Source organism: Microcebus murinus, chromosome 8, assembly GCF_040939455.1.
Source record: "Microcebus murinus isolate Inina chromosome 8, M.murinus_Inina_mat1.0, whole genome shotgun sequence".
NCBI lineage: Eukaryota > Metazoa > Chordata > Mammalia > Primates > Cheirogaleidae > Microcebus > Microcebus murinus.
This window is the reverse complement of record NC_134111.1, coordinates 105,556,722-105,581,883: the sequence shown is the minus strand read 5'-3', so window position 1 is coordinate 105,581,883 and position 25,162 is coordinate 105,556,722. Positions and strand designations below refer to the sequence as shown.

Genomic DNA, 25,162 nt, shown 5'->3' with positions numbered 1-25,162 from the left:
ACCGCACAGAGAGCAGCGAGGCAGCACGGCCCGAGCGTGGGAGGGTTGTGAGAAGTGCTGGAGGCCAGCCATGCTTCAGGCCCTGCTGGGGGCGCGGGTCTGTGGTCTCCCCGAGGGACTGTCCGCCCCTGGAGCTGTGGGAAAGCTCCCTTGTCCCTCTGGGCAGGGCGGGGTGGGGGCTGCCAGGCAGGGGACAGAGTGTGGATGCAATTCGGTGGTGGCCCCGGACTCAAGCGAGAAGGGCGGGAGGAGAAGCTGGGGAGGAGAGGCTGCAGGCCTGGAAGGGGAGGGTCCTCCTCCCCTCTGGGTGTGGGCCCATGGCAGGGGGCTCTTAGGGGGCAGCAAGAGGAGCCTGCAGAGAAGGAATGGTTCTGGGGGAGGCAGGCCTGGGGGTGGCGGGAAGCAGGGTCACAGCCTGGGGCAGCTGGGCCAGCCCCTCGGGAAGGGAAAGGAGGGTGGGGCACGAGGGCTGGGGAGAGGTGTCCCCCCCAGTCAAGAGGCCACGGGAGAGGGGTGGGCTCAGGCAGCATCAGGGATTAAGGAACTTGCTGAGAGGTAGGAAATGGGGGCGGGGGAGGTTGCAGGGACTAGGTAGACAAGGAAGTGCCTGAGGGAGGAGGGAAGGACTCACCTTTCCTTCAGATCCCTGGTGAACAGGACACTGGCGGAAGGGGTCTGGCCTGGGGCAGGGCCACTCACCCCAGCTTAATGGCCAGGGGCCGCCCTCTTCTTGGAGGGTTTTAGGGCATGCAGGCTGCAGGGACGAGGAGCTTGATCTCAGGGAAGTCGACTAGGGGACAGGTTTGTTTTCACTGAGCGTAGCAGCTTTGTTGTCTTGATATCTGAGGACCCTAAACCAAGCATCGTGGAGTGAACACTCAAGTTCACTTGCTACAGGATGGCAAAAGCGTTGTCAGACAACCAAGTCTTCACGGGGAAAGATCTGAACCTGATCCCAGCTTCACCCAGGCCACACCGGGTGATTTGCTTAGATGTCATAGGCATAAGTATAAAAGCTTGAACCCCCATAAAACTTCTAGAAGAAAACAAAGAAAGTTTTCACAACCTTGGGAGAGAGGGACAGGCAAAGATTTCTTAGGTCACCCAAATCCTCAACTGTAAACCCAGAACTGGAAACGTTAGAATTCACCAAACTGAGACATTTCTGCTCTTTGAATGGCTCCACCAAGAAAACGGAAAGGCAGCCACAGACCAGAGGGATGTAGGGAATCCCAGTGACCCCCCGGCATCCTCAGGGGCTGGTTCCAGGACCCCTGTGCTTACTAAAACCTGCGCATACTCCAGTCTGCTCACAGACAAGCTGTGTGTAAGCGGACCCTCGCAGTTCAAAGCCCTGCTGTTCAAGGGTCGGCTGTAGTCGCGACGTGCATATCTGATAAACCACTTGTGTCCAAAACACATAGAGCACTCCTGCAGCTCAGTAATAAAAAGACAAGAAGCACACTGGAAAAAACACGTGCAAAAGACTTGAGCAAGTCCCTCACAAAATGAGGCATGCAGGTGGCCCGTGAGCACAGGAAAGAGGGTGAGCACCACTAGTCATTGGGGCATGCAAATCAAAACCACCATGAGCAGCCACCCACACCTGCTGGTGGCCAGAGTCCGACAGGCCAGGTGTGGGGGAGGGTGTGAATGGCATGATCCGGACTTCCCACGTGTTGCCTGTGGGAACTTAAGTAGCACAGCCACTGTGGGAATCAGTTTGGCCATTTTTTATAAAGGTGACTGTCCACCTGCCTCACGACCCAGCAGTGCTCCCCCTGGATATATAGCAAGACAGACGGAATCGTGTTTACCAGACAGATGGAAGCGTGTTTACCAGACAGACTTGCACTCTTACGATTGTGGATGCCAGAGGGTGGAAACAGTCCAGGGCCCCATCAGCAGGTGAAGGGTACAGACCGCGTACCCCCAGGCCCGGGAACGCTACTTGCAAGAATGCAGGGCGGGCTGCTGATACCTGCAGCAACTTGGGTTGATCTCAGGCACTTTCTAGACAAAGCGGCCAGACACAGAGAGCACCCGAGTGACTGCACCCGTGTGCGGTCAGAGAAAGCAAAACTCGCCCTCGGGGAGAGACAGCAGGTCGGGGCTGGAGTGGAGGTGGCGGCAGAGGGGAGTGTGCAGATGGGAAGGGCTGCGTCCTCACTGGATTGGTGACCCCACGGGTGACCCCATGCGTGTTTACCCGCGTGAAGACTCCAGCTGTAAAATCACCCGGTAAGGACACGCTGGACAGAGTGGCCGCCCAGAGCCACGTATGGCTACTGAGCACTTGAAATAGGGCTGATCCAGACCGAGGTCTGCTGCGGTTAGAAAACACAGGATTTCAGACACTCAGCATGGAAAAGAGAGTGTGAGATATTGCATTAATAAGTGCATATTGATTGTCGAAATGATATTTTGGCAATATTGGGTTAAATAGAATACTAAAAAAATTTCACTCCTTTCTCTTTATTTTAATGCGGCTGCTATGAAATTTTAAGTGTCACAGGTAGTTCCCATTACATCTCTGCTGGGTGTGCTGACACGTCCAACTGAAGTTGCATTTATCTGAAATCACCAGTATAAATCTGATGTCATGGGGAAGGCCGATTGTTGAGAATTTAAACGGCTGAGTTTGTGTTAAGCTTTGTTCTACAATTAAGGTGATGTTTAGAAAGAAAACAGGGTAGTATTTGCTTTTCCATCCTCGTGAGTAAGACAAGGGCTGCCTTTCAGGTGCGGCGTCTGGGTCACTGGGTGGCCGGCCGGGGTTTGTCCCCGAGCCCCAGCTCCTCCCACCCGTCCTCCTGGCGACCCCCTCCCCCTGCGCTTGGCCGTCGTGCACTCTGGAGCAGAGCCTGGCTGTGCTCGAGGAACTGGGGGTCACAGGCCAACGCCCTGGCGGAGGGAGGGACGGGGGGGGGGTTGGCGCTGGGGAAGAGGCGAGTCTTCTGACGGGATGCCCCACGGCTGCCGCTGTCGGGGCAGAGGGTGCCCCAGGCGTCACCAGCGTCCCCTCCCAGACCGTTCGATCCCGCCTGGATGCCTTCAGTTCCCGACACCCCGGCCCGCGCGTTCCTCCGCCCCGGGACGGGCCGTGTGTGTGGCCAGTGGTGACCTGCTGGCCGGCGAGCAGACCGGGCAGAGGAAGGGGCTGCCTGGAGAACGGCCGCCAGGCTGGGCGGCCGGAGGTCTTCGAGTCGGGCGGTGGGGGGAGTGGGCGGCCGCCGGGGTGCTGCGCAGCCTGGTGTGGCTCTGTGATTCCCGCTCGCCGCGGGGAGGAGCCAGTGGGGGCGGGGTGGCAGGTGAGCGGGGCAGGGCCGGCCATGGCGTGCACAGCCGAGGCGGGCGCGCTGACCGCGTGTCTCTGCCTTTTCTCCAGGAAGACGCAGCACAGCTCCCTGGACCAGAGCTCCCCGCCCCAGAGCGGGGTGTCGGCCTCCTACAACCACCCGGTCCTGGGCATGTACGACGCCAAGGACGACTTCCCCCTCAGGAAGACAGGTCAGTGCCCGGGCCGCGCCGCGGTCTCTCGCTCGCTGGGGCCGCTGCGGGGCGGGGAGTGCGCGCTGCTTTCGCGAGAGCACCCCAGGGACGCCCCAGGCGGGCCCGGGGCTACACGCGGCTGTCGTGAACCAGGGAAAGGCGCTTAGGCAAAGCAGGGGGCTGGGCCGTTCCGGAGGCAGGGAGAGGGAGCTGTGGGAGGCAGGGTCTGACGCGTCAGGACGCGTGGCCTTTGTCAGGGGCGATGGCTTAAGCGGGCACTGGCTGTGGGCGGGGGCGGGGTGGCCACAGACAGCACACTCGATTGGCCGCAAGGGCAGGGCTGGGACGGGGGCGTGCCTCGGAGGCCCCGTCCCCAGGGAGGAGGGGAGGACAGCGCTGAGCGTGGGGTGGCGGCCTCATCTCTCGTGCACCGGACGGCCCCACCACAGGGACCGTGGACGCCGCCCTCGCGGGGCGGCTCTGGGAAGTGAGGTCTGAGGGGCTTTTACTACGAGGCATTTAATTCTCTGCCGCCAGAGGGGCTGGCAGTTCTGGGCAGAAGCGTGTTAAAGAATCAGTCTCGCACGGGCGGAAACCTCGGGGTGACATTCCCGGGTCTCTCCGTGGGCAGAGCTCAGTCGGAGACGCTTATGATGGAGCCAGGGGCTAAAGCGCAACCAGGAGCTGGGGCTGGCGGGAGGGCGGCTAGCCGAGCCAAATAGGGCCAGTACCTGAGCTGCATGACAGGGATGGCTGAATCGGGACGGCGGCGTCCCTGTGCCGTGGGCCGTGTTGGGACAGCGGCGTCCCTATGCAGTGGGCCGTGTTGGGACGGCGGCGTCCCCGTGCAGTGGGCTGTGTCGGGACGGCGGCGTCCCCGTGCCGTGGGCCGTGTTGAGACAGCGGCGTCCCCGTGCCGTGGGGACTCAGTAGAAGGACCCAGCTGTGCACCCAGCAGTCTCCTCTCATCCTGGGTGTGACGACTGTGCCCCCCAGTCTCGAGGGCAGTGGACGCATGAGGGGACGGCGGGCGGGAGCACGGGCACAGGCCTTCTTGGAACGCCCCACTCGACGCTTCCCCACTGAGGTCCCCAGGAAAGGACAGTGTGCCCCACCTGCCCCGGCTGGCCCAAAGCGGCTCCGTTCCTAACAGAACATCAGGGCTGTGGTCGGGAGGTGCTTGCTCTGGTTCCTCCCCGCACTCCAGGTGATATCAGAGACCTGAGAAGCAGCTTCCAACACGAGGGCTCCTGGGGGGCTGTCCGGAGGGGGGCGTGCACTCTGGCCAGGCCCCGACCTGCCGGTCCCGGATCTGTGCCCCGTAGATAGAGCCCCTCTGACCTCCCGGCTTCCGTGGCTGTCGGCTTCCCGCGCCGAGTTAGTTTCTCTGGGAAGTGCAGTCTCTGCCCTGCTGACCTCCTGACCCAGCACTGACCTCCGGCCCTGCTCCCACAGGAACAGAAGGGAGACCTCTCTTCACACTTGGGGAAGGATTATTTAGAATACACAGTGCTGCAGAAGAACTTAATGCCGGATTGCATTGTCAATCTTGTTAAAAAGGCATCACTAGCACATTTATAATGATATGAAGGTTTCGGAGAAAATGTTTAAACCATATAAGAGAACCTTGTGTAGTCAGGGGCCCTGTGTCACCGTTGATATATCTGCTGTCAAACACCTGGTGTCACTAATGCTAAGTAATTCACATCTGTGCATTTCTGCAAGAATTGGTAATATGACAGACTTCGTTAAATGAAATTTTAGTTATGAAGTTCCTTGAATGAATTAAAGCGATAATCTTTAATAATTGACGTACACTTAATTACATGCTTCTGACTTCACACTAATTTATACTTACCTTGCACGTAGTTTGCTCATCTCTCGATCTTCAAAGGGCAGTTGTGTGATGTGTGATCACGTGACGTGCTCGGCCACTCTCTTGCTGATTTCTTCAATGCACCAGGCGTCAGCGGGCTCTGCGGATGACCGTTCACACCCGTCACAGCTCAGGTTTCTCATTTCCCTCATGAAAAACACGCAGCAAGCCCTGTCCTGGGCTTTTGCATGTTCGGGGAGCTAAGATTTGCCTGGCCCAGGGCCGGGCCGGCTCCGTCACTTGTCTCCCGTGCTTCAGGGAGCTCTAGAGCTCCCCTGCACCTCCGTCTGGCACCGTGGGGCAGCCTCCCTGGGCTCCCTCGAGAGAGAAACGAGTTCATGCTCCTCGCGCAGGGCTTGGAGTTGGGCCAGATCGAGGTCAGCTTCTGCTCTCGTCCTCTAAGCTGTCAGGATGTTCTAGATCCTGTCTCCACTGTGACCCATTCCTGCCTGGCTTAGCATCCCCCACTTCTCCCTCAGTGTCCCCAGTTGGGCCTGCCACGAGCAGGAGCCACTCCAGCTCCCCTCCGGGAAAGACCACCCGGGAAAGAGCACCAGCGTTTGTCGCCAGAAGTTCGGCCCTGGGCCTTTGAGGGCCGCCTCCCAGCTGCTGGCTGGCCTCCTCCACGGGCTCCACCTCCCAGGAGCTCAGACCTAGACAGAGCCCCCAAATTGCCGCTCCAGGGTCAGGCTGCTCGGCCCCACGCCCAGCTCCCACATCCTGTTCCAGGCCCCGCCCCTTTCCTTGATGACTGACAGCTGGGTGTCTCCACTGCAGGACCCCACTGCCCCCAGACTGGGCCTGGGTCCCAGGTGAGGTGGTGCCTGGTCCTTTCCCGCTGCTCCTGGGCAGCCTCGAGGCCCACCCTAACTAGAGGTTTATGAAGACTCTTTACAGGTGCTAAGCGTGTGTTTAAACGCAGCCCCGCGGTCGAGCTGCAGCAGGAAGCCGTTTGGATCGTGGACACGTACGCCCGAGTGCCGGGTCCTTCCTGTGGTTTGTGGGGTATCAAATGGCTTAACCAGAAACTTCATTTAAGCAAAGCTTTTGGTTCCACATCTGTACTGAAGATGGACGCTTTTCCACTTTCAAAAGCAAACAGTTTTGTCATTTTGATGATATTTAGGGCTTCTGTTTTTCTCCAGTAACATCTTCATCTTGGGTTTTTACTAGCTGCCATGCATCTTTTTATAATGACTCTTAGGCTTTCCTCTTACGCAACTTCTGACTGATGGAAAGAGGCCAAAACAAAACCAAATCACAGTCATCTGGCCAGCACAGCCTTTTCCCAATTGTTGGCAGCGTCTTGGTCCCCAGCACTGAGAATCGTGCGCCCAGGATCGTCCGGATCCTGAGTGGCCCCTCGGGCCGTGGTCCTGTGAATGAATGAGGTCGTCATGGGGCCGGCTGGTGGGGTGGGCCGTGGCACTGTCGTGGCTTACACTTGCCATTTGTTTTAAGCAGGGGTCCTCAAACTTTTTAAACAGGGGGCCAGTTCACTGTCCCTCAGACCGTTGGAGAGTGCGGCGCACATTGCACACATACGCGCTGTGGGCCCGGGACCAGTTGGCTGCTAAGCAGGACAGGCAGCAGCGGCAAAAACACCTGGCGGGCCGGATAATTGCCTTCGGCAGGCCACGTGTGGCCCATGGGCCGTAGCTTGAGGACCCCTGGTTTTAAGGAAGCAAAATCCCAAAGCTGATGCTCAGTGAGCAGTGGGCAACCTCAGCCTTGTGCCAGGGCCCCGAGCCCGGCCCTCAGAGCCCAGCCCCACAGCTGGCCGTGAATTGGGAGAGGCCAGGTCGGCCCAGGGGACGATCTCCTACGGCCCCGGCACCACGCTGGGCAGTCAGCCACAGGTGCTGGGCCCCCGGCCTTGCTGTCACGGTCAGGCCTCCTCCAGCTCTGCCCTTCTGCCCTGGTGCTTCCTACGACAGTCGCCAAGGCCACCACTGCCCGTGGGAAATAGCTGTCAGTGACCTCGATGTGCAGAATATGAGTGTCCCTCTGTCGTGGGGGACCCGCCCCACTTGCGTGGCAAGGCAGGGCACACGTCGCGGCCAGCCTGGCCCTCGCTGCCCAGCGCCCTGGGCGGGCTCACGGCCTCCCAGCTGTGCCTGCCAGTCTGCAAGGTGGGGCAAGAGGCTGGCCACGTCACAGGGCGGCTCGGCGAGTGCTGGCGCCACTGCTACTGCCGTGGACGTGGCAGGGGAGTGGGGTGTGGGAAGACGGCGGGGCCCGGGAGGGGAGGGAAGGCCGGGCCTCGGCGGGGAGCCCCAGGCAAGGGGGCTCCTGCAGGTCTCCCTGGGGCCAGCACATGGCTGCGAGTGAGCCCCGTAGGTAGAATGCAGCCGCATGCCCCGGCCCGCTTCCTGCTCTCCCCGTGCACCTTCTCGTGGGTGCACATGCCTATCTGGCTCACACAGCCTGTGTGGCCCTGGAAAGGAGCGTGGGTTGCCGCAAATCTCCCCGTTTTCCAAATTTAGCCTGAAAACATGCAGTGACCTGCTCAGTGATTGTTCCCGAGGTGCTGTGAGACCCCAGGGGACAGATTCACCGCTTACGGGGGACACGTGTGTGCATGTGTGCCATCAATTCCTAACAATGGCAGTGGCCCCTGGCGGTGGGAGTTGGGGGCAGCGAGAAGGGGGCGCACGGCTGCCGTGCCCGGCGGAGCCCACCCAGCTGCGCGTCAGCTCCCGGGCAGGCGGCCCCCTCGGGAGGCAGGCTGTTGTGCCGGACACGGTCCTCCAGCAGCTTCGTGCTTTTAAAAACTGGGTATGCGTGTGTGTTCAGAAGGTTTTTAAAAAGGCTTCGCTGTGCTTAGAGAGGTCACGGCAAGTATGGTCAGATCCCGGGCAGCTTCCATGTCAAGAATGGCGGTCACGTGTTGTCCCGTGGTCCGGCCTTCAGACTCCGACGTTGGTCCAACTTGAGCTCTTTCCAACAGGAGAAGTACTCAGGGAAACCTTGAGCTAATTTATTCAAATGTGCGGTTTTTCACTGTTTGGTGGTAAAGCTATACTGAGGTTGGGGACAGCAGGAACACGCCGGCCATAGGACGGGCAGGAGCTGGGTGTGGGGAGGGACACGGCCCGCAGGCATCCCGGCACGCAGCTGCGTGTGAAAGATCATGCAAGCGGCGCAGCTCACACTAGATGAAACACGCTCACCTGAGTCCTGCTCCCCAGAGTCAGCTACTGTGACTGGTTGGTGTGTCTGTCCAGATAATCTTCTGTGACCACGGGTGTGTGTCTGCGCGTGCGGCGTGCATGTGTAGTCATCGTTCTGTTAGCAGAAATGCCAGCTTTGCGCTCTTATCCTGTGATCTTATTCTTCCTGTAATGTTATGTCGTGACATCATTCCATTTCAGTGTATGAAGGTCAACACCTTTCTCTATGCTACTCCGGTGTGTGGATGCAAGTTGTAACCGTTTCCTAGTTTTCATTTTGCCAACAAATAGGGGGACCTTTTCTCGCTTGTGCAAGTGTTTCGGCAGGAAGATCCTAAAAATGAAACCACCGGTTCAAAGAACACAACGTGTAGTCTAAAATGCCGAGCAGATCACACCCGGAGCAGCGAGTGAGAGCCCATCGTCCCTGCCCCTCGCCCAACAGGACGGCGTCACCATTCGTTCCGTTTGGCGACAGTTAAGAGATGAGCCTTTTGATGCTCTGACGAGCAGGTCTGTCACCGCTGGGAAAGTGCGGGTGTCTTCGATCTGTTCCGTCTTCCCTCCGGGAGCACGGGTGGCACGCAGCAGGGACCGTGGCAGGCGTGCCCAGTGGAACACGTGTGGCTCGTGCCTCCAGGGCTGGCAGCGGGGCCGTGTGGCCAGGCCGTGCTCTCTGTCCCGCCCTACACCCAGCGTCCTAGTGTCCACCTGCGCCGGACGCATGGGGGTCCACACGTTGAGCGGATGGTGTTTTCTGCGGGGTGTGTGTTGTTCTTGTTGCCTTGTGGGCATTCTGTATGTGTTGCTCTCAATCCTGTGTCTCTCATATATGTTGCAAAAACTATATTCCACTCTGTAACTGGTCTTTTTAGAATTTATCTTTTCATTTTAGTTAAAGTAAATAAATGTGTGTAAGTCGCAGAGCCCCACGATGTTTAGGGCAGGACAGCAGCTGTCCCCGCTCTGCCGGACCCGCCTGCCTTGTCACGATGACACGTGTGACCTTCACAGCCAAGCCACAGAGGGCACTTGGCTGCTCTTCCTTTCTTGTAGAACTTTTTCCTGAAGTTGATCATTTCTGTTTCATTTGCTTAGTTTCCTGTGTGCCTGCTGTTAATTCAGGCCCGCGCTTTGCCAGCCCTGGGAGACTTCTCTGCAGCCTCCAGGGGCTCTCCTGCGCCTGGGCGACGCGGCTGCAGGCCCTACTGTGCGCCCTGCGCCGCAGTCTGCTCTCCGGCCCCGCCCAAGGCCGCCTGCAGGCGCCCTGCCTGCCTCGCCCCTGCCTGCCTCGCCCCTGCCTGCCTCCCCCCTGCCTGCCTGCCTCGCCCCTGCCTGCCTCCCCCCTGCCTGCCTGCCTCGCCCCTGCCTGCCTCCCCCCTGCCTGCCTGCCTCCCCCCTGCCTCCCTCGCCACTGCCTGCCTCCCCCGACCCTGCCTGCCTCCCCCCTGCCTCCCTCGCCCCTGCCTGCCTCCCCCGCCCCTGCCTGCCTCCCCCCTGCCTGCCTCCCCCCTGCCTGCCTCCCCCCTGCCTGCCTCCCCCGCCCCTGCCTGCCTCCCCCGCCCCTGCCTGCCTCCCCCGCCCCTGCCTGCCTCCCCCCTGCCTGCCTCGCCCCTGCCTGCCTCGCCCCTGCCTGCCTCGCCCCTGCCTGCCTCGCCCCTGCCTGCTTCCCCTCTGCCTGCCTCCCCCCTGCCTGCCTCGCCCCTGCCTGCCTCGCCCCTGCCTGCCTCCCCCCTGCCTGCCTCGCCCCTGCCTGCCTCGCCCCTGCCTGCCTCCCCCCTGCCTCCCTCGCCACTGCCTGCCTCCCCCGACCCTGCCTGCCTCCCCCCTGCCTCCCTCGCCCCAGCCTGCCTCCCCCGGGCTCCGTGCGTCCCTTTGTACCTTCATCCTGCTGATGTCCATCTCCCAGTAGCTCTCTGAGGAGCCACGCGTGCAGTGTGCGTTTCTGGGGTCCTCGCGTGCTGGGCTCTGGTTATGCCAGTAATGCTGGTTTAAATCTCTTTGTGCTGGAGATAGTGGTTTAAATCTCTTTGCACTGGAGATACTGGTTTAAATCTCTTTGCACTGGAGTTACTGGTTTAAATCTCTTTGCGCTGGTGGTACTGGTTTAAATCTCTTTGTGCTGGAGATACTGGTTTAAATCTCTTTGCGCTGGAGATACTGGTTTAAATCTCTTTGTGCTGGAGATACTGGTTTAAATCTCTTTGCACTGGTGATACTGGTTTAAATCTCTTTGTGCTGGAGATACTGGTTTAAATCTCTTTGCACTGGAGATACTGGTTTAAATCTCTTTGTGCTGGAGATACTGGTTTAAATCTCTTTGCACTGGAGATACTGGTTTAAATCTCTTTGTGCTGGAGATACTGGTTTAAATCTCTTTGTGCTGGAGATACTGGTTTAAATCTCTTTGCACTGGAGATACTGGTTTAAATCTCTTTGTGCTGGAGATACTGGTTTAAATCTCTTTGCACTGGTGATACTGGTTTAAATCTCTTTGTGCTGGTGATACTGGTTTAAATCTCTTTGTGCTGGTGGTGCTGGTTTAAATCTCTTTGCACTGGAGATACTGGTTTAAATCTCTTTGTGCTGGTGGTGCTGGTTTAAAACTCTTTGTGCTGGTGGTGCTGGTTTAAATCTCTTTGCACTGGTGATACTGGTTTAAATCTCTTTGCACTGGTGATACTGGTTTAACTCTCTTTGCGCTGGAGATACTGGTTTAAATCTCTTTGCACTGGAGATACTGGTTTAAATCTCTTTGCACTGGAGATACTGGTTTAAATCTCTTTGCACTGGTGATACTGGTTTAAATCTCTTTGCACTGGAGATACTGGTTTAAATCTCTTTGCACTGGAGATACTGGTTTAAATCTCTTTGTGCTGGTGGTGCTGGTTTAAATCTCTTTGTGCTGGTGGTGCTGGTTTAAATCTCTTTGCGCTGGAGATACTGGTTTAAATCTCTTTGCACTGGAGATACTGGTTTAAATCTCTTTGCACTGGAGATACTGGTTTAAATCTCTTTGCACTGGAGATACTGGTTTAAATCTCTTTGTGCTGGTGGTACTGGTTTAAATCTCTTTGCCCTGGTGATACTGGTTTAAATCTCTTTGCGCTGGTGATACTGGTTTAAATCTCTTTGCGCTGGTGATACTGGTTTAAATCTCTTTGCCCTGGTGATACTGGTTTAAATCTCTTTGCGCTGGTGATACTGGTTTAAATCTCTTTGTGCTGGTGGTACTGGTTTAAATCTCTTTGCCCTGGTGATACTGGTTTAAATCTCTTTGCGCTGGTGATACTGGTTTAAATCTCTTTGCACTGGAGATACTGGTTTAAATCTCTTTGTGCTGGTGGTACTGGTTTAAATCTCTTTGCCCTGGTGATACTGGTTTAAATCTCTTTGCGCTGGTGATACTGGTTTAAATCTCTTTGCGCTGGTGATACTGGTTTAAATCTCTTTGCACTGGTGATACTGGTTTAAATCTCTTTGCACTGGAGATACTGGTTTAAATCTCTTTGCACTGGAGATACTGGTTTAAATCTCTTTGCACTGGAGATACTGGTTTAAATCTCTTTGCACTGGTGATACTGGTTTAAATCTCTTTGCACTGGTGATACTGGTTTAAATCTCTTTGCGCTGGAGATACTGGTTTAAATCTCTTTGTGCTGGTGGTGCTGGTTTAAATCTCTTTGCACTGGTGATACTGGTTTAAATCTCTTTGCACTGGTGATACTGGTTTAAATCTCTTTGCGCTGGAGATACTGGTTTAAATCTCTTTGCACTGGTGATACTGGTTTAAATCTCTTTGCCCTGGAGATACTGGTTTAAATCTCTTTGCACTGGTGATACTGGTTTAAATCTCTTTGCACTGGTGATACTGGTTTAAATCTCTTTGCACTGGTGATACTGGTTTAAATCTCTTTGCACTGGAGATACTGGTTTAAATCTCTTTGCACTGGTGATACTGGTTTAAATCTCTTTGCACTGGTGATACTGGTTTAAATCTCTTTGCCCTGGTGATACTGGTTTAAATCTCTTTGCACTGGAGATACTGGTTTAAATCTCTTTGTGCTGGTGATACTGGTTTAAATCTCTTTGCACTGGTGATACTGGTTTAAATCTCTTTGCACTGGAGATACTGGTTTAAATCTCTTTGCGCTGGTGATACTGGTTTAAATCTCTTTGCACTGGTGATACTGGTTTAAATCTCTTTGCACTGGTGATACTGGTTTAAATCTCTTTGCACTGGAGATACTGGTTTAAATCTCTTTGCGCTGGTGATACTGGTTTAAATCTCTTTGCACTGGAGTTACTGGTTTAAATCTCTTTGCACTGGAGATACTGGTTTAAATCTCTTTGCACTGGAGATACTGGTTTAAATCTCTTTGCACTGGAGATACTGGTTTAAATCTCTTTGCACTGGAGATACTGGTTTAAATCTCTTTGCACTGGAGATACTGGTTTAAATCTCTTTGCACTGGAGATACTGGTTTAAATCTCTTTGCACTGGAGATACTGGTTTAAATCTCTTTGCACTGGAGATACTGGTTTAAATCTCTTTGCACTGGAGATACTGGTTTAAATCTCTTTGCACTGGAGATACTGGTTTAAATCTCTTTGCACTGGAGATACTGGTTTAAATCTCTTTGCACTGGAGATACTGGTTTAAATCTCTTTGCACTGGAGATACTGGTTTAAATCTCTTTGCACTGGAGATACTGGTTTAAATCTCTTTGCACTGGAGATACTGGTTTAAATCTCTTTGCACTGGAGATACTGGTTTAAATCTCTTTGCACTGGAGATACTGGTTTAAATCTCTTTGCACTGGAGATACTGGTTTAAATCTCTTTGCACTGGAGATACTGGTTTAAATCTCTTTGCACTGGAGATACTGGTTTAAATCTCTTTGCACTGGAGATACTGGTTTAAATCTCTTTGCACTGGTGATACTGGTTTAAATCTCTTTGCACTGGTGATGCTGGTTTAAATCTCTTTGCACTGGAGATACTGGTTTGAATCTCTTTGTGCTGGTGGTGCTGGTTTAAATCTCTTTGCACTGGAGATACTGGTTTAAATCTCTTTGCACTGGTGGTGCTGGTTTAAATCTCTTTGCACTGGTGATACTGGTTTAAATCTCTTTGCACTGGTGATACTGGTTTAAATCTCTTTGCACTGGAGATACTGGTTTAAATCTCTTTGCACTGGAGATACTGGTTTGAATCTCTTTGTGCTGGTGGTGCTGGTTTAAATCTCTTTGCACTGGAGATACTGGTTTAAATCTCTTTGCACTGGTGATACTGGTTTAAATCTCTTTGCACTGGTGATACTGGTTTAAATCTCTTTGCACTGGAGATACTGGTTTGAATCTCTTTGTGCTGGTGGTGCTGGTTTAAATCTCTTTGCACTGGAGATACTGGTTTAAATCTCTTTGCACTGGTGGTGCTGGTTTAAATCTCTTTGCACTGGTGATACTGGTTTAAATCTCTTTGCACTGGAGATACTGGTTTAAATCTCTTTGCACTGGTGATACTGGTTTAAATCTCTTTGCACTGGTGATACTGGTTTAAATCTCTTTGCACTGGAGATACTGGTTTAAATCTCTTTGCACTGGAGATACTGGTTTAAATCTCTTTGCACTGGAGATACTGGTTTAAATCTCTTTGCACTGGAGATACTGGTTTAAATGTCTTTTCGCTGGTGGTGCTGGTTTAAATCTCTTTGCACTGGTGATACTGGTTTAAATCTCTTTGCACTGGTGATACTGGTTTAAATCTCTTTGCACTGGAGATACTGGTTTAAATCTCTTTGCACTGGAGATACTGGTTTAAATCTCTTTGCACTGGTGATACTGGTTTAAATCTCTTTTCGCTGGTGGTGCTGGTTTAAATCTCTTTGCACTGGTGATACTGGTTTAAATCTCTTTGCACTGGAGATACTGGTTTAAATCTCTTTGCACTGGAGATACTGGTTTAAATCTCTTTGCACTGGAGATACTGGTTTAAATGTCTTTGCACTGGTGATACTGGTTTAAATCTCTTTGCACTGGAGATACTGGTTTAAATCTCTTTGCACTGGTGATACTGGTTTAAATCTCTTTGCACTGGAGATACTGGTTTAAATCTCTTTGCACTGGTGATACTGGTTTAAATCTCTTTGCACTGGAGATACTGGTTTAAATCTCTTTGTGCTGGTGGTACTGGTTTAAATCTCTTTGCACTGGTGATACTGGTTTAAATCTCTTTGCACTGGAGATACTGGTTTAAATCTCTTTGCTCTAGTGATACTAGTTTAAATCTCTTTGCCCTGGTGGTGCTGGTTTAAATCTCTTTGCCCTGGTGGTGCTGGTTGATAACTTGGCTGGGTATGGAAGTCGTTTCCTGCAGGGTTTGCGGGTCATCGTCTTGCCCTCAGCGTGGCCGTTGCAGAATCTAAAGCCGTTCCCAAGCCCCGTCCTTGTCCCCAGAGCCCTGAGCAGTGTGGGCCCCGCGGGGCGGGGGCGGGCGGTCCCCATGGCCTCCGTGGCCTGGGCTTGTTCCCTGCAAGGAGTCAAGTTCGCGCCCTGCCTTGCCTTCGCGGCCCCTTGCTGGGCGCTGCTCTTCCAAAGCGCCTCTCCCTAAAGCCGGCTGTCCTGCCGCCCTGTGGAGGGACTGGTTTCTGGAGCTCCTGCACTCGGCAGGGTCTGTCCCCAAGCCCGGAAGTGGCCGCAAAGCCGTGAGGGTTTCGTCTGAGATCTGGTGGGGGGAGGGGTAGGAGAGCCGGTTTCACTTTCTTGCCTAGTAATGAGGTGGGGTTTTGGGGTTTGGCTTTTTTTATTTTGTTTCTAAGTAAGGTCTAGACACCCAAGTGGAAGTGGAACATGTGCGTCTGCACTGACCTCACGGTGACCCTGTCAAGGCAGAAGCCGCCTCGCTGTCAGCTGGGGAGGGTGGAGGGTGGGGCTGGGGTGCGCTTGAACCCCCGTCTGTCTGTCGTGGGGTCCTCGGTGCTGCAGAGCGGAGGCAGCGCTCCTGTCAGTGCCTCGGGCAGGCGGGTCTCTGACGTCCCGGGAAGCCTCTCCCACTTCACCCCGGCCCCACCTCGCAGCCCCGTCACAGGGGAGGAGGCGCAGGGCTGCCCACGCACCCCAAAGGTGGCCTTGCGCGTGGCCCGCCCCTCACAGCCCAGACGGGGAAATTCCATCGCATTTCTTGTGTCTCTGGAAGCAGTGAACTTCCTGCTCCAGAAAGACTAGGAACAGCAGGGGTGCTGATAAAAAATACCGGGAGGTAAAAGCTCGCTGAGTCTCAGGTCCACAAGTGGCAGTATGTTCACAGTGCTCCAGCAGCGAAACCTCAGAACTCGGAGGCTCGTGTTAAGGCTTTGTGATGGCATTTGTGCCGCTGTCCTGGACTCTGAAAGGTCCTCCCCCGGGTAAGGGGTTCCCGTGCCTCTTCCGGAAAGGGGGGTGTCCCGCCCTGGGGTTTGGGGGCCCGGGTGCAGGGGAGGCGGGGGCTGCGGAGGGCTTAGAGTTGCCGGTTGGCCGATGGCTCTGTCCACACAGGCAGAGCCGTTTACAAAAACCAACCGAGGCCCAAACAGCTGAGGGAGGCAGGCACTCACCTGTCACCAGGGTGGGGCAGTTGGCACCCTCCCGCTTTGGGAGCCTCAGTAGGTTCACAGGTGCGGCCACATGCAGGGGACACAGACGTGTGTGTGTCATTCTGCAGTCATCATGAGCCCAGGCCCTAGAACAATCCCTGTTTGTCGATTTTTCTCAGATTTGAGAGCCCCGCAGCTATAATGATATGGGTGAATCATTTAGGAGAACGTTATTCAAGGGACGTCACCATTAAGTGACTGTCACCAGCTTCCTGCTGTGCCCAGGAAATCAGCCACGAGCCTTGTTTTCCAGATGTGGTGACGGCCACGAGCACTTCTGAGATCCCGTCTTCCAGGGACTTGCCCAAGCGTTTCATCCGTTACTCGGGGCTGAGGGACGGGGTGGGTGCTCTGCCCGGCCGCCTGCCCCCCCAGACCCTCGTCGGTGCTGGGCGCTCACCTTCAGCCCCCCAGTAACGTGTACCCGTCGTCTGCCCGGCTGTAACGACACCTCCTTTCCACGCAGCCTCCGAGCCCAACCTGAAGCTGCGCTCGCGGCTAAAGCAGAAGGTGGCCGAGAGGCGGAGCAGCCCGCTGTTACGCAGGAAGGACGGGCCGGTGGTCACTGCGCTGAAGAAGCGCCCGCTGGATGTCACAGGTACGTCGGCCGCGCGGGCACACGCCCTGCTGCCCTCTCCACAGGCCCCCTGCGTGGCGGGTTTCCCGGCACCTCCGGACACCTGCCCCGGCCACACTGCCGGCCTCGTGGTCTGTCCCGCAGGGCGGGGGCGCTGGCTGGTGGCTCAGGGGTCTCCGGCAAGCTCCGCCCCAGCCTTACTACTCAGGGCTGGTTCTGGGCGGGCGCAGGCGTGGGCGGGCGACTGGGTAGGCGTGGGGGGACGTTTACAAGGGGGGACGTTTACAAGGACGTCACGTTGAGGTTTCTCTGCAGGTGGGTTTTAAGTGACCCTGCCCTTCTCATGGCGAGCTGCACGCCCCGCCACTGTCTGCTGCCCGTTAAACAGGGCCGGACCCACCAGCCACTTGTGAATCTTCCCTGGCCAGAGTCGGTCCTCTGAGCGGGCGAGAGTGTCCCTGCCATGCCTTGAACGCACTGTGCTTGTCCCCATCTAGTGGTGGGCGAGCAGAAAGGCCAGGCCGGGAGCCCCGCCCCTCCCGAGCCCAGCACCCCTGGGCCAGGCCCCTACTCTGTCGGTCTCCCTCCCCGCAGGGGGCACCCCCACCCGGGAGCACCCCTCACTCTCCTGAAATGCAGCACCAGGATAAAAGGGCGCTGCTCGGCAATGGCCGGGGAACGAGGGCGGGCAGTGAGCAGCGCTGCAGCTGGCTGGGAGGCCAGGGCTCTCTGTGGCTGGTCCGCGAGCGGCCTCCTTCTAGCTTTTTCCTGGGAGCCTGCTGCTGTCCGAGGGAGGGGAAGGCTTGCTCCTCGGTGCTGTCCTGTGCCTGTGAGCATCTAGCATGTCACACGGGCTCAGACTCGGGCAGTGAGGCCACGCCAGGGCTGCTCAGCACAGGGCAGACGGCGTGATCACAGCCCTGCTAGACTACCCTGGGCACGCGGCCCCCTTGGCATCCTCCTTAGGCTGTGTGACCTGGGACAGGGGCACGGTGCTGCTCTGTGCCTCAATTTCCCCTTCTCTGCAGTAGGGATAGTAAGATGGTCCCTTCCTTGTAGAGTTGGTGAGAGAGGAACCAGCTATTGGAAGCAAAGCTTAGAAGCCAGCCTGCAGGCGGACAGAGCTGTGGGGTGGGGTTATGGCGGAACCAGTCTGCAGGGTCCCCGGCCTGCAGCCAGCGAGGGCACCCCCGGCTGGCGTGAGAGCCTCTCGCGCGTGGGCAGCAACCGGCTGGGGAAGAGGGTTTGCTGGGGGCCGTTCGGCCTCCCGGCTCAGCACACCTGCCCGAGCGGCTGTCCCTGATCCGCCCCCTGGTGTTCCCACCGCTCTGTTTCCTGCTGACTTGCGCGAGCGCACTGGGCGCGGTCCTGAGTATTCAGAGTTACTGCTGAGACACGGAGAATCTTCAAGGCAAATAGGTCACATTGTGTTTTCTTTGGAAAGTGCTAACCAGACAATGCCGACGTTAAGACGCCCTTAAACCAAAGCTGAACCGACGCTGCCGTGAGCGTTGAGAGCCACGGGGGCCCCCACGGTGTGTGAGCGTGGCCGGGCCTGGACTCGCAGGGCCTGGGCAGGACCGAGTGCCTTTCCCAGGCCCTCGGGCCACGTCTGCCCCTTAGACGCTTAAAGGTACTTGACAATTGTCTTGGCGTGTTTCCAAATAGCAGTGACAGATCACAGAAGCCACGAGCTGTATTTCCCCTGGATGTTTGCTATTGTGTAGGGAAAATAAGATTTAGTTCACAGTGAACACTAATAGCAGGTTGCTTTATTTCGAACTAAGCTCTTTTCAGCGAGCACAGCAAATTTGACCTTCTGCTGTTCAAAGTCATTTGGCTCCTGTGTTTCCCGGTCTTTTATCGTTAGGTTATTAATGTGCTTAAGGATTTATCTAGCTGGTGTTTCGTGTCATCTTAAAATTCAGAGAGGAGTGAAATTGATGATGTGCTCACCCTAAAAGACTGAAGTGAAGTCGGTGGCGGGAATGGAAAGCAGGGACTCGGCCCCGTCCCTCCCCGCTGGGGTCTCGGGCAGCGGCAAGCTGACGGCAGAGACCCCGGCAGCAGGGGCCGCCGGCCGCAGGTACGTGCGGCCTCCCCCGCGCAGCGACGCTGACCGCAGGTGCCTCTCCCCGCAGACTCCGCCTGCAGCAGCGCCCCGGGCTCCGGGCCCAGCTCGCCCAACAACAGCTCCGGGAGCGTCAGCGCCGAGAACGGGATCGCGCCCGCCGTGCCCAGCGTCCCGGCCGAGGTCAGTGCTGCCCTCCCCGTGCCGCGTCCCGCGCCGAGCCGCAGTTTCAAGGGACTGAATGACCCCGCTTTGCACGTGCTCCTCACTCCTGAATTTCCAGCATGGGGTCCCGGAAATGGGGCGGGGTCGCCCTGACAACGGCCCGTTTAGACTTGGTCCTCCCACCCGTCAGGAGCGTCTCCTTCGAGTACGAGCTCGTGGGCTCCAGATGGGCCGGGGAGCAGCTCCGAGCTCCGTCCTTTCTCCTGGCCTCTCCTGGTGCCTGCATCCTTGGAGGGCGTCACAGCGCCAGCGCAGGGTGGTCTCGGCACCCTGGGCGGGCAGGACCCCTGCCGCTCGCCTTGCCATGGTCAGCAGCGCCCCGCATGGTGGCAGGGAGGCGGCAGGCACGTGGGAATAGTTGCAAGAATTAAAATGCTTGTTCTGTATCGAGCAGTACACAGTGAAAACCGTGGGCCAGCAAGCCAAGGGTCGGGGCAGACTGGAGTGTCACCCGTGGTCAGTGCTGCCAGGGTGGCTGAAGCCCGAGGGAGGAGCTTTGGAGGAATCAAGGGGACCGGGACTGTCAGACCTGAGGGCTCAGTGTCCCTGGTCCCCTGCCTTCGTAGACCCCAAGAGGCGCTGTGGTCTGGGAGGGAGGTTGGCAAACTAGAGTTGGGGACTCCGGAGTCACTGGGAGGGAGTGATGTCAGAGACGCAGGCCGTTAGCAGGGAAGAGGGTGGAGGGAGCTGGGCTGTCTCAGGTACTCCCCTGGTGACTCTCCGGGACCCTCACTCCGCGCGTTCATCTCGCGCCCTGATTCAAGACACCCCGTCTGTGTCCCACGCGTGCCTGTCACCCTGTGCCAGGACCCAGGACAGAGCTAGGTCGGAAGCCCAGGGCTGCGTCTGCACGGCTCCCAGCTGACCTGGACAGGCAGGGGCTGGCGGGCAGCAGGGGGGCGTGCACACGGCCGGCCTGGCTGTGGGCCCACAAGGTGACTGCATGGGGGACGGCCGCTTTGGCACTGAGTTTTCTGAAGAATTGAGGCAGAATTGACGCCTGCTGGGCGAGGCAGAGAGTGCTAGTGAGTGGGAGGTTCTTTCTGAGTTCTCCCTCACTTGCAGAAGGCTATAATTTATTGAATACAGCTATTTACCTTCCTTCTTAAATATTTAGAAGTGAGTCCTGCCCTTCCAGAGGGTTGGCAAGTCTCAGCTGGGCTGCACAGGCACGGGCTCTTAGCATTTTCATTTCGAATCTCTAGACTCTATGTTTAAGGAGATTTTTAGGGACCAAGATTAGTGCTAAGAATGGATTTTGCCTGCTGCCTCTAGGTTGCCTAATCCCCGTTGTCTCTTGTTTTTATTTCATACATCTGTTTCTTTTAGTGCCTGTCTTCAGCCTACCGTTTACACACGCTGACTGCCACACTAGAAAAAATTTTCCTTGGGGCCACAGTGCTTTATTACGAAAATAGAAAAAAAACATTAAAAACAAAATGATCCTTTCTAAGTGAATGAAAGATTTGTTATTTTTTATTGTTTTCTGTTGCGTGAGTTATATGCAACTTGGAAAATAGTTCCCAAAGCTCCCAAGGTGAAGAGACGTGTGAGTTACGTGGGCTTCACGAGGCCCCGGGCTCAAAACTAGCATGAGTTAAATACAACTCACATGGCAGTTCACACGCCAAGTACTTATTTCAAGGATTAGAGATGACTGACGTCATTGCTGAGGTCTCCACCGGTGATGAGCTGCAACCTAAAGTTAGTTCCTCCCTGCGAGGTGATGCCAGTCGCCTCTTGTTAACGGTAGTCGGAGACGCTTGTTTTTATCTATCAGTTGTGCACGGGACAGTTAACGTGGTAACGGCGCCTTACTTGGGTGGGCCTACATGGCTGCAGTCCCGTGTTAGTTTTTGCAGATCAAGTGATCCGTAAGCTAAGCCACTACAAATTAATAGACCACGTCACAGAAGTCGTAAGAAGTGTGAACAGTGCAGTTGTCTATCTCGTCACCTGCCTCTCAGGTGAATTTCTTTCAATCCAAAATTCCCTCCTGGTTTCTGCCTTTGATGTCATGGCTGGAAAGACGTTCCCAACTCCAAAATATATATTTGTAAATATATCATGCTTGCTTTTCTTGTGATAGTTTTATGGTAAATAGGCAAATTGAGTTTTTATATACACAAGATGACCGTGGGAAAGGTGAGAGAGGAAGAACTCACACCAGGAGGAGCGGACTCAGGCCTCCCGGACCTGTGTCCATGCCCGTGGCGTGCTGTCAAACGAGGCGCTCGCCGGCTGCCGTGGTCTGTTAGATGCGCGTTTGCGCTCGGGCATCGCAGTCCAGCGCGTCTGCCTGCAAGCGCTGTCTGCTGCCGCTTTCCTGGCGTGTGCTGCTCATGCTGCTGTGTCAGACCCTGTGTGTGATGGTCACCATGTGTTCTGTCCCCAGACCGGTTTGGCGCACAGACTCGTGACACGGGAAGGCTCGGTGGCTCCACTCCCTCTCTACACGTCACCCTCCTTGCCCAACATCACTTTGGGGCTGCCCGCCACAGGTCCTTCTGCTGTAAGTCGCCTCCATGGGTCTGTGTGGCGTGGGGTGACCATGGCCTCCGTGGGTCTGTGTGGTGTGGGGTGGCCATGGCCTCCGTGGGTCTATGTGGTGTGGGGTGGCCATGGCCTCCGTGGGTCTGTGTGGTTGGGGTGGCCATGGCCTCCGTGGGTCTGTGTGGTGTGGGGTGACCATGGCCTCCGTGGGTCTATGTGGCGTGTGGTGGCCGTGGCCTCCGTGGGTCTGTGTGGCGTGTGGTGGCCGTGGCCTCCGTGGGTCTGTGTGGTATGGGGTGGCCATGGCCTCCGTGGGTCTGTGTGGCGTGTGGTGGCCGTGGCCTCCATGGGTCGGTGTGGGGTGGCCGTGGCCTCCGTGGGTCTGTGTGGCGTGTGGTGGCCGTGTCCTCCGTGAGTCTGTGTGGTGTGTGGTGGCCGTGGCCTCCGTGGGTCTGTGTGGTGTGTGGTGTGTGGTGGCCGTGGCCTCCGTGAGTCTGTGTGGTGTGTGGTGGCCGTGGCCTCCGTGCGTCTGTGTGGTGTGTGGTGGCCGTGGGTCTGTGGGGCATGGGGTGGCCATGGCCTCGGTGGGTCTGTGTGGTGTGGGGTGGCCGTGGCCTCTGTGGGTCTGTGTGACATGTGCTAGCCGTGGCCTCCGTGGGTCTATGTGGTGTGGTGTGGCCGTGGGTCTGTGTGGTGTGGGGTGGCCATGGCCTCTGTGGGTCTGTGTGACATGTGCTAGCCGTGGCCTCCGTGGGTCTATGTGGTGTGGTGTGGCCGTGGGTCTGTGTGGTGTGGGGTGGCCGTGGCCTCTGTGGGTCTGTGTGACATGTGCTAGCCGTGGCCTCCGTGGGTCTATGTGGTGTGGTGTGGCCGTGGGTCTGTGGGGTGTGGGGTGGCCGTGTCCTCTGTGGGTCTGTGTGGCATGTGCTAGCCGTGGCCTCCGTGGGTCTATGTGGTGTGGTGTGGCCGTGGGTCTGTGTGGTGTGGGGTGGCCGTGGCCTCTGTGGGTCTGTGTGACATGTGCTAGCCGTGGCCTCCGTGGGTCTATGTGGTGTGGTGTGGCCGTGGGTCTGTGGGGTGGCCGTGTCCTCTGTGGGTCTGTGTGGCGTGTGGTGGCCGTGTCCTCCATGGGTCTGTGTGGCGTGGGGTGGTCTTGGCGGGTCTTCCCGCCGGAGCATCGCGCCTGTGCATCGCGCCTGTGCTTTGCAGGGCGCGGCCGGCCAGCAGGACGCCGAGAGACTCGCCCTCCCGGCCCTCCAGCAGAGGATCCCCCTCTTCCCCGGCACCCACCTGGCTCCCTACCTGAGCACCTCGCCCCTGGAGCGGGACGGGGCGGCGCACAACCCCCTCCTGCAGCACATGGTCCTCCTGGAGCAGCCGCCCGCGCAGACGCCCCTGGTCACAGGTGAGCCCCCGCGGCCCCACGGCAGCCCCTGCACCCCCGGGCGGTGCGGGCCGGTGTCCGACCTGGAAAGGGCGGGAGGAGGCCTGTCTCCACCCGCGGTCTCTGTGCATGTCGCTCAGCCGTCTCGGCTCCGACCACAAACCGGGTCTCACAGCAACGTCAGGTAGAAGGAGCGACACTAGACGCCACTTACGGTTCTTAGTTTCTCGAGAGGAGGCCGCTGGCTCTCCATCTGGGTTTGGGTCTGGCTGGAATCGGCCAGTGGCGGGAGCTCAGCACGGCCCTGGTAGTGGTTTCTGTTAGCACCGGGAATTTTGCACAGACATGCAACTGTCCAAGGACGGTTGTATTCAGAAAAATGCAACTCACAGGATATATAAGAATTTTTTTGTTAAATTTGCATAGCAACAGCACTATGAAAGTACTGCTCCAGAAATGATGGGGCGTGTGGTGCTGCCTATAAAACGAGACAGGACCCTCACTCCACAGGTCACCCTTACTTTGGCTCCTAAAAGTCTGTTTATTCACAATTAAAAGCTAAAGTAACCTCAGACCTGTGCCATTTACACTCTGTGACGTGTAACTTGGTTGCAAACACAGGAGCTTGGCGTGTCGCGGACCACAGCACCTAGGACACACATGTCTGGGTGTGGCCTGGTGTGCTTGATCTTTTGGTTCTGGTTTGGTCTGGCGCACGGGCGCATTTTGGTTTTGTTTTCTCGTTTTGTGCTGCTCACGTACGCCCGTGTGGACGGGGGACCCCTTTTTCCCCGAGAATGGAGGCTGCATCCGCCGGAGCCACACGGAGGGTCCCCACGCTGTGCCTGGCCCCTTTCTGCGTGTGTCCTGCCCCGTGCAGAGCTGAGGGCCCGAGGGACAGCCAGGGAGCGCGGCAGCCTGGGCGCTTTCCCGGGCTGCAGGCCGTGTGCGCCCTCCCGAGCTGACCCGGCACTGGGTCTGCGTCTGTTAGTGCCGGCGTCGGACGGCAGGGTCTGAGGGGCGCCTGAGCTGCTCTCCCCTGTCATCTGTGGGATGGAAAAGATGCCCGGCCCCGCAGCCTCCTAGGGTTTGCTCCACGCCTGTCCCCTCCCTTCTCTCAGTCGGTTTGCTCGCACGGCTAAGTGGCACGCCTGGCCGTGTGTGGTGCCCGGCCCCGCAGCCTCCTAGGGTTTGCTCCACGCCTGTCCCCTCCCTTCTCTCAGTCGGTTTGCTCGCACGGCTAAGTGGCACGCCTGGCCGCGTGCGGCGCCTGCCCTGGGGAGCAGCCTCTCTGTAGACCTTCAGTGACGATTTTGCGAGAATCTCACCTCTCCAATAGACTTGCAGACCTCGGCTTCCTCTCGCGGTTGATGACGTTGCTTCTTCCCTCGTGTGCGGTTGGTGGCCCTCGAGCCTCAAGACCGCCCTGAGTGTTTGCGTTGGGGCTCCCCAGCGCGCCCCTCCCAGGCCCGCAGGCCCAGCGGGCTCCTGTCTTGCTGTCCCTCCGGACCCAGCGTGCCGGGCCGTGTGTTTCCCTAGAAGCCTCCAGGCCGATGTGACCTGTGCCACCCTCGAAAACCCACGTGCCCCTTCTCTCCCGCACGGCCCCTGCAGGTTCCTGGGCCGTGGTTCTGCCCGCACCCCAGCTGGAGGCCTCAGGGCAGCGTCTCCGTGCCACGTAGACACGCGGACGCCTGCACCCGAGCTACATCCCACCCGGTGACCTTGGGGAGCCACTCATTTGCTGTGTGCCTCATTGTCCCATCTGTAAAATGGGCACGCTGAGATCTGCCTCACTGAGTGTGAGGAGGGTGCAGCGGGTCGGGTATTCACACAGGACAGCGCCTGGCGCCAGGAGCCCCTTTAGGTGCCGGTCGCTGTGGTTGTGGCAGTTGCTCTTGGTTTTGTTGCTCTCAACCCTCTGGCCCCTGTGTCCCGGGCAATCCCCCCAAGAGCTCGGCCCGGGTCGGGCCCGCTGGGATCACCCCATCCTGTCCTGGGGAGAGGCCTCCGAAGCGAGCCTGTCTTCTGCAGCCGCCGAGCGCCCGCTGTGTCCAGAGGGGCCGCTGGTACGGGAGCCGCCAGCCTCGCGCACTTGTTAAGTCTTCAAATGGAAGCTGAAACCAGATTCGGTTCCCAGCCACGTGTGCAGCAGCAGTGCCCGTGTGGCCGTGGCTGCCCTGTCCAGCGCTTCTGTGATCGCGGACAGTGTATCGGGAGCACTGGCCTGGCACAGAG

The 25,162-nt window shown here is 57.0% G+C and overlaps 1 protein-coding gene across 7 annotated transcripts in view; it reads left to right on the top strand.

The window, feature by feature from the left end:
• Positions 1–25,162, top strand: part of HDAC4 (histone deacetylase 4) — a 262,781-nt gene that overhangs the window by 182,127 nt on the left and 55,492 nt on the right. For all 7 annotated transcript variants that reach the window (XM_076006112.1, XM_076006113.1, XM_076006114.1 and 4 more), the window contains 5 exons: positions 3,389–3,510; positions 16,641–16,772; positions 18,893–19,005; positions 21,443–21,559; positions 22,750–22,945. In XM_076006112.1, the coding sequence (XP_075862227.1) occupies positions 3,389–3,510; positions 16,641–16,772; positions 18,893–19,005; positions 21,443–21,559; positions 22,750–22,945 (680 nt within the window). The remainder of the gene's footprint in view (positions 1–3,388; positions 3,511–16,640; positions 16,773–18,892; positions 19,006–21,442; positions 21,560–22,749; positions 22,946–25,162) is intronic.